The sequence below is a fragment of the Dendrobates tinctorius genome, unplaced genomic scaffold, assembly GCF_039654945.1.
Source record: "Dendrobates tinctorius isolate UK_male_01 unplaced genomic scaffold, ASM3965494v1 ptg000032l, whole genome shotgun sequence".
In the NCBI taxonomy this organism is placed as follows: domain Eukaryota; kingdom Metazoa; phylum Chordata; class Amphibia; order Anura; family Dendrobatidae; genus Dendrobates; species Dendrobates tinctorius.
Window position 1 is genome coordinate 39,831,581 of NW_027361700.1, and position 12,254 is coordinate 39,843,834.

General features: G+C 44.1%; 1 protein-coding gene across 2 annotated transcripts in view; it reads right to left on the reverse strand.

The window, feature by feature from the left end:
* ITGA3 (integrin subunit alpha 3) overlaps positions 1–12,254 on the reverse strand; it is a 109,992-nt gene that overhangs the window by 44,540 nt on the left and 53,198 nt on the right. For both annotated transcript variants that reach the window (XM_073572812.1, XM_073572813.1), the window contains exons 6-12: positions 5,836–6,040; positions 5,539–5,732; positions 5,351–5,439; positions 2,772–2,902; positions 1,756–1,842; positions 1,183–1,250; positions 369–505 (exon numbers count right to left, since the gene is read on the reverse strand). In XM_073572812.1, the coding sequence (XP_073428913.1) occupies positions 369–505; positions 1,183–1,250; positions 1,756–1,842; positions 2,772–2,902; positions 5,351–5,439; positions 5,539–5,732; positions 5,836–6,040 (911 nt within the window). The remainder of the gene's footprint in view (positions 1–368; positions 506–1,182; positions 1,251–1,755; positions 1,843–2,771; positions 2,903–5,350; positions 5,440–5,538; positions 5,733–5,835; positions 6,041–12,254) is intronic.

Sequence of the window (12,254 nt, forward strand, 5' to 3'; positions counted from 1 at the left end):
GTAAATGATTGGGCGAAGCACACAATTCTTAGCAACAGGGGAAACACTCCCTTTAATAGAGTAAACATTAAAGTGATTTAGGTGGGCAGCAAGCGGACCACCTAATGGTAGGAGAGAGTTATCTCCTGGTGGTGACACAATCAGTGTCTCCACTGTCAACGACACCCACAGGAACAGAGCAGCACCTGACAGTGGAAGGGAGTGATGATGTAGCAGAAAAATGTGCTCATGTTAGAAATATTCAGTAATGGTGAAAAGTTATTTGTTGGACCTTTTACGCAGCACATCCATCACATTAACATATTATGACACAAGCACAAGAAATACGTGTATGAATATAAGAGAATAAGGCTATATCAGTTCCTCACCAACAACATAAGCTGTAGGGTTTGGCATTTGGTGTCCGGCATTGAGAAAAATCCTTTGTAGACAGCTCCAGCAGCCCCGAAGAATTTCACTCGAGTAGGACGTTTATCAACGTCAGCTTCCACTGTGTACTGGAGAGCTTCAGGGGTAGAAAATACATAATTGTTATCATCTTAAAGTTATTACAACTTATTTATATAAATTTCCTGTTTGGATCTGCTAAATATACGACTGCCTGAAGACATCACTAGAGGGAGGTAAGGAGCTTACTGCATACTGTTTATACATTAAAATAAAAGTAGGAAGTAAATGGCTGTGCTCCCTCTAGTGGAGACTGCAGATAGCTAGAATTTTCTCATTAAATTTCTCAATCACCATGTTTCACCCTTAAAAAATAATAACAGCTATATAGTCATCTCCGGTGTCATCTCCAGCAGTGCCAGTGCCGGCACTCCCAAGGCTCACCTGACATACTTATGTTAGGTGATCCCTGCAGCCAACCAGATCTGATTCACTCTCCACTCTTTATGACAAATCAAACATCCGGAGGAAGTCAGAGTTGTGGCTGCTCTCTCACTTCATCTGGATGGCTGATTTTTCTGAAGGAGGGGACAGTGAAGAGCTGATTGGCCACAGGGATTATGTGACATATCAATGTCATACGAGCCCTGGTAGAGAAGGCACTGACACCATTATTATTAAGGGGGAAACATCGTCATTGAGAAGGGGTTTTCCGAAAAGTGGACGACCCCTTTAAAGGGAGTCTGTCACCACCAAAAAGCTAATTAAACCACAAAATATATGCAAAATACTCACTAATATTGTGTGTGTAACTGGCATTGCCGGTACTCAGCATGTACGAGAAGCAGAGATTAATATCGATGCTGTAAGACAGGAGTGAAGGAAGGTGTCAGTACAGAACTGGGCGAAAATACATACCTAGTACAGAATGTATTCTAAGTGTCAATTTCTGCTGCTGGATTTCACAGAATATTTCACCCTTCTCCAATGCAAAAGGCTGAATCCTGACATATACGTGCAGTGTTTCCACAGCAAGGTCTGATCCATCTGATTTTGCCACTGGGGAAATTTTGCATCACAAATCTCCTCTGTGAATGTATCTAAATACTTGTCACTACTGGCTGCTATGTGGGCCACACGTGGGCAGCAGAAATCTCTCGTCCAGCCTAATAATTTACTGGCAGGTATCACTGCTGGTAAATATAAAAGTCTGGAGCCTTGGCTAAAAAATACTATTAAGTCTGCACAGGTTACTAGCTTGTCCATCTACATGAGATGCTTCCATTCACTGACTGCAACAAAGATTGGAACACAAAAGTTGCAGAACTTTTCATTAAATCGTAGATTACTGCTCAAGATGATGCTCACCAGGGAGAAGAAGAAGTACATTTACTGGCATCAACAAGTAGTGGGGTCGCAGAGAAAGTCTTTGAAATATTGATAACGGGCCGAGACCTACAACAGAATCAAGAGAGATGAGGTCAAAGATATAAGGTTGTATATGATAATATACAGAGTTCGTCACTCTCAGTACATTACCCAAGCAAGGAAGCCCAAACCAGCACCATGGCCTCCTGTACCTACTGTATCATAGTCAGATTCTGCTGTATCACAGCCCTAGTCTGCTGTATCATAGCCCTAGTCTGCTGTATCACAGCCCTAGTCTGCTGTATCATAGCCCTAGTTTGCTGTATCATAGCCCTAGTCTGCTGTATCACAGCCCTAGTCTGCTGTATCACAGCCCTAGTCTGCTCTATCACAGCCCTAGCCTGCTGTATCACAGCCCTAGCCTGCTGTATCACAGCCCTAGCCTGCTGTATCATAGCCCTAGTTTGCTGTATCATAGCCCTAGTTTGCTGTATCACAGCCCTAGTTTGCTGTATCACAGCCCTAGTCTGCTGTATCACAGCCATAGTGAACTGTATTATAGCCCTTGTCTGCTGTGTCATAGTCATATTCTACTCTTTAATCGCTCTAGCCTGCCTTATCAGTCATATTCTGCTGTATCACAGCCATAGTGTACTGTATCACAGCCCTAGTCTGCTCTATCATAGCCATATTCTACCATATAATCGCCCTAGTGTGCCTTATCAGTCATAACGTGCTGTATCATAGCCATAGTCTGTTGTATTATAGCCCTAGTCTGCTGTATCACAGCCATAGTGTACTGTATTATAGACCGAGGTAGTATTGTGTTATATCCCTAGACTGTAGTATTATCACTCTAGACAACTCTATGATAGCCCTGATACATTGCATGAAAGCCCTCGTATACCATGTCATAGACGTAGTCACTGGCATTACAGACCTGATCTAAGACTAAGAGCGCAAGCTCCGGCTTATGTTCCCTGAATCACCATAGTGCCAAGAGACAGAAGGAGTACCTGAGCAGAGCAATACGATCAGATAAACTGCCAACCAGCAGATCCGGGTAGGAATTGCCATCAACATCCATTCCCCCATTGACGGAATATCCAAACATTTGTATCCCGCCAACCTGGGCTCCATCGATTATCTACAAGAACACAAAAGATGTCTTTCTACGCAGTTTTCTTTTCACGATAAAGGGGTTTTCCATCACTTGTATGTGGCTTCAAGGCATAATTAAGTTTTTACATTTTGGCACCTGTTCAGTGTCTGGTGCTGTCCAGGGCCGCTGACTCGGGCCCTCAGTCACCACACCATCAACACCACCATAAACTGTCTACCATGGTCATGAGTTGCTGGACAACAAATCACTACAACAGGAAGCAAAGAGGGACCCCGGCCACAAGGGGCACAGGTGTTTGATTGTTTAATAGAGATTATAAAACCTTTGTAAAAAGGGAAGGTTCAGCTTTGCCACTATTTTTTCACACCACATCTAAAATAAAAAAGAAAGCTACTTAGCAAATAGCCTTAAATTACAAAAAAAAATCATATTTGTACGTGTGTACAGCGTCTATGCAGATCCAGGTGTTTCCAAGGTAACAGACTACAACCGAGTCCTGTGTAGTCTGACCCTGCAGTTCTACGCCTTTCCACAAGTTTCTTGATAATATACCAAATGTGTTAAGGTACTGTCACACTTTGCGATGCACCAGCGATCCCGACCAGCAGCGATATGACGCGGTCAGGATCGCTGGTGCATCACTAAGTGGTCGCTAGTGAGCTGCCACACAGGCAGATCTCACCAGCGACATCGCAGGGGTCGGGGGTCGCTACTTACCTGTCACACTAGCCGATCCTGCGTCCTCCCGCCCGCGTCCATGCGTCGCTCTTCTCTCCACAGGAAGATGACAACGAGAAACAGTCCTGGACGTTCTCGCGCGATCAGCGATAACCAGCGGGGGAGCCGGTCGTAGGTAAGTATCACACATAGCGATATCGCTAGCAATATCGCTATAACGTCACAAGTTATAGCAATATTGCTAGCGATATCGCTAAGTGTGACAGTACCTTTAGGCGTCAGGTTCCTGCAGCGGCTCAACAGGAATCCAGAGCCTCACATTCTGCGGTCTCCCATTATCTATCGACCGCAGAGGAGTTTGCTCAGCAGTCCCGGCGTCCCAGACGCTCTGCCCAGATCTGCTCTGTGGGTCTGGCTGTTGCTACCACCTTTAGGTCAGCAATAGCAATGCAGGCTGCTCAGCAGCAAATCGCTCCAGAAGCTAAATCCTTCTGTCGCTCCACTGAGCATGCTCACAAGACGATCTCCCATTGGAGATCGGGAGTCTCATGTCCAGGTCCTTCTCCAGATATGATTGGTCCATCTCAGGGATCTGGAAGCTTCCGGAAGGTCCTCGCTATAAAAGGTTCGCATGGCCGCTCGGCCATGCGCTAGTATAGTCTCTAGTTGCTACTGTGTGAATGATGATGGAAGCATGACCCTTCGAATGACTCATTAAGATCCCCTTCCCTGATATTATGAGTGTGTATAGGGACTTAGGTTTAGAGTCAGCGCCAGCCAGTGGCAAGCTACAAGCCACCATGAGCATCCTCCACAGTGCTAGCGTCCGACAGTGCGCCTGCTACCGGGCATTGTCGAATAGCGGCAGTGTCTCTCGCCACGCTGCTGTCTGCAGCTTCTCTTGGCGTCCGCAGTTGCGACGCCGCATGCACGGTAGGTCTAGGTGGACTCTGACCTTCTGCCTAGGCAGCTCCTGTGACCATATACTGTGCGTGCACTTCTCTGAGGCCTGTGAGTCCAACAGGCTCAGTATTTAAGTTAATGCCTTAGGCATCTCTGTGAAGCTAACAGAGTGCGCCCAGTACACACCGGGTGACGTTCAACCCATGTGCGATATACCGCCATATAGCGCGTCTGCCATTACTTAGCAGCAGATTAACACCTTCTGCACGGTGGACCCCGGGCGGCGAACGCACTTTCCGTTATTTAATATTTAGTGCGTTCCGCTGTCCCTAATAAAATGTATATTAGTAAGAACTATAGTAGGTGATAGATGGGATGAAGTAAAAACTCCAGCATCAGGCTAATAAATAGGGTTTGTCTGTCGTTTTTGTTACCATGGAAACACATAAGTTGGCATAGGAGCTGTGGACACAAACTATATGAGATTTAAGACTATTGGCAAAGTTGCTTCATTTTTCATTTTCCATACATTGGAGTTTGAAAAAAAAATGTATTTTGCGTTTAACGGGGTTATCTGCAATATAGATGATAACTTGCTGATTGGTGGGTATCTTACTGCAGGAATCCGCAGATCAAAGAATTTTTATGGTTTCTCGGACGCCCGACCGCCACTTCATTCATTTTTTATGGTGCTGCAAGAAAGATTTGAGCCTAGCTCCATGGGGATGAATTAAGTAGCAGTGGAGCTTATGTGCTCCTGCTTTATTATAGCGAGGATTAAATCTTGGACACCCATTGATCAACAAGCATAGATGATAACTTGGACTACCTGGACAACCCCTTTAATATAATCATGGCACATGAGTGATCAGTGACTTGATAATACGTTACCTGGCTGGGTTTGGACTGTAGACCAGTAGACTTGCTGAGGTAGATGTACAATTTGCCCATTTCATCGAAAGGGGCTCCTATGGCCAGATCTGAACAGACAAGAATTTGCATTAGGCTACATTCGCTGAGACGGCAATAGTTTATAATTCACTGAATCCATTATCCATTATATAATATATGCTACTTACCCGTGAACCCATCCTGATTAATATCACCAATGTTCGCCACGGCAAAACCAAAACCAGAGTCCGTTGGACCGTGCAACACTAAAGATGGCTTATCAATGAAACTTCCAACTTCATTCATATAAATGTAAACCGCTCCTCCAATCTCCTTCCTCTGATCAAAATAATAAGGGGCGCCAACTGCTATGTCCTGCCACCTAGGAGTGAATCAGGGCATAAGGAGATTTACCAATATATGTCCAAGGTCAAATTGTGCAACATGGTCCCGATTATACTACTAAGTGTCCTTCTACTACTTACCCATCATTATTAAAATCAGCCAGGGCAATGATGTTGCCAAAGTAGGAGCCCACTTGGTCCCCACTTAGCACCTGTTTCAGTTGTAAATTTTTCTCCTCCATTTCCATCAGGTACACAGCACCCCTATGGTTCCAGCGAGGAGCCCCAGAGACAATGGTGATCTTTTTTTTCAGCAGGACATCTATGCCAAGCTGTAACGAATACCCTGTGGGTGAGGAGAATAGAAATGATACATTCTGAGGAAACTTAAAGTGAAAACAAGTTATCATCTATCCTTGTTGATCGGCAAATGTCCCCCCACTGGGATCCACACTGATCGGAAATCAGGGAATTTTAGTGCCGGGCAGGAACTTTCATCATTGTTACAAAATGGCGTGGCAGGTCGGATGCACAACCACAGCTCCATTCCTTCTCTATGAGGCAAGAATGAATGGAGCGAAGTCCACATGAGCACTGGTGCTCTATTTTAAAAAGTTCTCGATTATGCTGATCGGTGCGAGTTCCGGGGTCAGACCCTTACCAATCGTTAAGTTACCATCCATACTATAAATAAATGGTAACTTTTTTAACCAGACAAACCATTTAAGCTGCAATACAATACACTATAGGAACAAAAAAGCGCAAATAGGGTCTTATCCGGGTTAATAATAAAATATATAAGAAATCCACTCACCTATTGCAGGAGATCAGGCATATACGATTAGTAGTCAGCTGCTGCATATCCAAAGGTCAAACAAGTAACCGCTGATATATCAATTCTTATGGAAATAATATATGCAGCGCATGGAAGTCCATAAATTATTTCCATAAGAATTGAAACCATATAAGTTGGACATACACATTAGCTACTTGTCAACAATCACTGTTGAGCCGACGACTATCTCCCCCGACTACTCCATACTCCGTACACAGGAACGCTAGACGGTTCCCTAAGTTCTCTATGGGTTTCCTTTCCTGAGGCATATCTCACCACTGAACAAGCAGCTTAGGTGAATGAATTCCAACCATATGATCCTTATGTCACCCAAGGCCAGTCAGGAGGCCCCCATACACATTAGACCAGGGTGCACAACCTGTGAACCACATTGCCATTCTGTGAGGGCACCAACCATCTGGTTACAGACATATTTGCTTCTGTGTGGCTGCTAAATTTAGTTTCCATACCAAAGAATAGAGAAGTGGTAGGTAGCCCTCTCTATGTCCCCATAAATGTGAGGAGAATGGGTTCTCTTGACCTATGTGGCCTTGAAGGCAGAAAGGTGTATACAAGTTACAGGTGATATTAATTTGTGCGGCTTTCTCCATGGTAGGTTATGGCAGTTGAGTTTACAATGCAGTGCCACGTGAGCCCATGGCCTTCTGCTATCTGGAGAGATGACTAGGTTCCACTTTTTTGGATTCTCTATCTATCATGGCATATACTTTTGATAAGCCAAAAATGTCTCAGATGGTATCATTTTGGCCTGTGGAAATGATTCAACATGACAATGTGGCCTATGGACCAGAAAACATTGTGAGCTCCTGTATTAGATGGTTGACCATCCCTCCGGAATGGGCAAGTTCCGACAATCTCTAAAATCTCTGAGGGCCTTTGGGGTGAAGGAACATGATAAGATCTACACTAAAATACATTACTCAGTTTGGGGTAACTTGACCCTCATCTGAACAAAAAAGATGCTATCTGTGCAGGCGATGACCATGGTCTGGGATGGCTCCTATCAATGCAAATGATGGACATTTACCAAGTTCACTGTTTAGCAGAATGGAGCCATCTAGAAAGATAATCTATCGTTAAAGAACAAAGTGTGACAACATAGCAGGAACAACCCAAACTTTACCATCCTCACAAGAGGCCCAAGAATGAACCACGACACCTGGAGACGGGCTTTGCTTTGTTAGGGAAAACTATGGCCTTTTAGGGGCCGATACAGTAAATTGAGATTATACTGGGGTAAGATATACAGAAGAGAATGTCTCACCTATAGAAATGTAATGTAATCTTATGCTGGCAGCATTTTTGCTGAATAAATAGTTTCATAGTTTTTATGGTTGAAAATAAGACAAAATTCAATCGAGATCAACCAATAACCTAACAAATTAATGTACATTAATATATGGGGGCTTTGTGCAGATATTGTGACCTGATGGGTTTTAATACATACAGGAGTTTATAAATATTGTACCTTTAATATAAATAGGCATACATGTGCAGATTTCTTCTTTCAACAAATTCTGATGGACAGTGCTATTTAGGTGCTAAGTAATTTTATGACATATTTCTATGATTATCAGACATTCATTTTTCTAATCCTCAGCTTCAAAGACCCTGCTGATCTTTATGTGGACATCTGAAGCCACCACTAGGTGGAGCTTAGGAGTTTTTTGTATACTATTTCTATGCTTCTTCTCCTGACATCACGCCAGCCTTTCTAGAAAACACCGACGATTGTCTAAACACTGTGTCTAACATCATGTCCTTACTAAATCTGAAACTGAACTTGTCAAAGACTGAACTCCTTGTGTTTCCTCCCGCTACTAATGTATCTATACCCGACATTGCCATTTCCGTGTGTGGTTCCACTATTACTCCCCAGCAACATGCCCGCTGTCTTGGGGTCATACTTGACTCCGAGATTTCCTTTGTCCCCCACATACGATCACTGGCTGGCTCTTGTCATCTGCACCTCAAAAACATTTCTAGAATTCGACCTTTTCTTACTTTTGACTCCGCAAAAACTCTTATTGTTTCTCTTATTCATTCTCGTCTCAACTATTGTAGCTCTCTTCTAATCGGTCTCCCTCTTACCAAACTCTCCCCCCTCCAATCTGTGTTGAATGCTGCTGCCAGGATCATATTCCTCGCCAATCGTTACACCAATGCCTCTACCTTGTGCCAGTCATTACACTGGCTACCCATCCACTCCAGAATCCAGTACAAACTTATTACCCTCACCCACAAAGCTCTTCATGGCTCAGCACCACCCTAACCTCTCCTCCCTTGTTTCAGTATACCATCCTACCCACGCCCTCCGTTCTGCTGATGACCTGAGGTTAGCATCCTCAATAATCAGAACCTCCCACTCCCGTCTCCAAGACTATACACGTGCTGCGCCAATTCTTTGGAATGCACTTCCCAGGTCAATACGATTAGTCCCCAATCCCCACAATTTTAAGCGTGCCCTGAAAACTCATTTATTCAGACTGGCCTACCGCCTCAACACATTAACCTAATCTATCCCTATGTGGCACAGCCAAAAGTTTTTACCATAACCAGGTTCCCCGCATCATGTTCCCACATGCTTTATGCATCCATTAGCCCTCTGCATCTGTACTGTTACACACTTAACATTATGGCTGGTCCATACAATCAGGGCAACTGTTACCACCCACCTTTAGTGTCTCCCTTTTTTCCTCATAGATTGTAAGCTTGCGAGCAGGGCCCTCACTCCTCTTGGTATCTGTTATGATCTATGTGATTATTGTTATGCTGTAATGTCTATTGTCTGTACAAGTCCCCTCTGAAATGTAAAGTGCTGCAGAATATCTTGGCGCTATAGAAATAAAATTTATTATTATTATTTATTTATGTAGTGAGCTCCCCCTACAGGTGGCTACAGGGAATAAGCATGTTATTTTTCAATGCAGGGGCTCTACTGTAAATGGAAGTGTGAAGAAACCAGATTGTATCTTAATTTCCCAGACAACCATGTTTTTGCAAACCAAGAAGAATGACTTGCAAGCTGATATACCATATACCATAGTGTGCGTTTATCTTTGACTATTGTTGTCTGTTGATATGCTAATTGAGTATTGTATTCTGGAACCAGATTGTTCACTGTGAGAGTAGATAGGGAAAAGCTGTGATGGTGGACTGAAGGACACTGGGTAAATCTAAAAGTAGATGACATGCCTCGGGTATAAAAGATACGTATTTTCTTCTGGTTGGTGTAACTCTTCAGGATCTCATCTGAGGGTACATCGGACCCAGCTGAAAGGTGGAATAATGACCCTGGGAGCTCGGACATGACATCTACCATTATCCCGGCGAGTCAGCTGAAGGGTGAGACCCTGTAATGTGCACCATGTTGGGGTAATTGCTGGAATTGTTCTGTTTGCTATTGAGTGTTGTGGTTCAATAAAGCATTGCCACACTGTTTTACCCTAATCCTGTGCTGTCTGTGTAGTGTATTGCCCACCGGGAGATAGAGCGGGCGTTCAGTGGTATGAGCCCTGGTCAATGCAGTCTTGACGAGAGCACCCACTGACCCCGTTTCTCCACAGTAAAGTTTGCTTTTAAATATAGAATTTAAAAACCTCTTAGGCACATAAGAAGAGGAGGATAGGGCGACGGTCCTTGTTCTGATTTTTCTGATCAAGTGACTGTCATCACACAATGCATTCTTGTATTGTAATAAAACGGTAAATTAAAAAGTATTTTCTTATCTTCTCTTCCATCTGTCTGGCTGGAAGTTAATGATTCTCTTGGTTTCTGCTTGTAAATCTGCTAGTAAAATATATGGGTTCGCCACTAACGGGGCAGCTTATTACAATATACACTCACTGGCCACTTTATTAGGTACACCATGCTAGTAAGGGGTTGGACCCCCTTTTGCCTTCAGAACTGCCTCAATTCTTCGTGGCAGAGATTCAACAAGGTGCTGGAAGCATTCCTCAGAGATTTTGGACCATATTGACATGATGGCATCACACAGTTGGCGCAGATTTGTCGGCTGCACATCCCTGATGCGAATCTCCCGTTCCACCACATCCCAAAGATGCTCTATTGGATTGAGATCTGGTGACTGAGGAGGCCATTTGAGTACAGTAAACTCATTGTCATGTTCAAGAAACCAATCTGAGATGATTCGAGCTTTATGACATGGCGCATTATCCTGCTGAAAGTAGCCATCAGATGTTGGGTACATTGTGGTCATAAAGGGATGGACATGGTCAGCAACAATACTCAGGTAGGCTGTGGCGTTGCAACGATGCTCAATTGGTACCAAGGGGCCCAAAGAGTGCCCAGAAAAAATTCCCCACACCATGACACCACCACCACCAGCCTGAACCGTTGATACAAGGCAGGATGGATCCATGCTTTCATGTTGTTTACGCCAAATTCTGACCCTACCATCCGAATGTCGCAGCAGAAATCGAGACTCATCAGACCAGGCAACGTTTTTCCAATCTTCTACTGTCCAATTTCGATGAGCTTGTGCAAATTGTAGCCTCAGTTTCCTGTTCTTAGCTGAGAGGAGTGGTACCCAGTGTGGTCTTCTGCTGCTGTAGCCCATCTGCCTCAAAGTTCGACGCACTGTGCGTTCAGAGATGCTCTTCTGCCTACCTTGGTTGTAACGGGTGGCAATTTGAGTCACTGTTGCCTTTCTATCAGCTCGAACCAGTCTGCCCATTCTCCTCTGACCTCTGGCATCAACATGGCATTTCCGGCCACAGAACTGCCGCTCACTGGATTTTTTTTCTTTTTCGGACCATTCTCTGTAAACCCTAGAGATGGTTGTGCGTGAAAATCCCAGTAGATCAGCAGTTTCTGAAATTCTCAGACCAGCCCTTCTGGCACCAACAATCATGCCACGTTCAAAGGCACTCAAATCACCTTTCTTCCCCATACTGATGCTCGGTTTGAACTGCAGGAGATTGTCTTGACCATGTCTACATGCCTAAATGCACTGAGTTGCCGCCATGTGATTGGCTGATTAGAAATTAAGTCTTAACACACAGTTGGACAGGTGTACCTAATAAAGTGGCCAGTGAGTGTATCTGGTGTAATGCTTTCCCTGTTTATTCTTTCTTTTATGTTAGTTCTAGCCACAATGTGGTTTCCACAATGATACAACTTGGAGCCAGCGCTGTCCCAGGGGGTCGCAGAGGTAATGGGGCCCCTGGCACATCAGCTTTTATTTAAAATGGATCAAACATAAAAAACTGACTTGTGAGAACAAGGTCAATGAGCCAAAACGGCCATGGTGTCTGCTGACAAACATCCCAGCGACAAGACAAAGCACAGAGTATTAATAAATATGGGTAATAAGGGGAGAACCAAGATGTGGAGCTCTTCCCAACCATCATATAACAGACACCCTGAAAACACTATATAGAAAAATGTTTAATTTAGTAGATAAGATCATGATGTGTTCACATACTTTTAATTAAAAGGGTTTTCCAATCCAGGCAGCAGTGTATTTAAAAAAAAACAAAAAACTCTGTTTTACTCACCATTCCTGGGTCCTACGCGGAGTTCCTGTGTTTGCTATTGTAAGCAAAGCTGATAGCACACTGATAGCGCTGTAGCCAATCAGTGAGCTCATCAGCTCCGCAACGTTGAGCTCACTGCCGCTGAGCTCACTGATTGGCTGCAGTGCTGCCAATGTGATGTGAGAGCTGCAGACGATATCAGACAT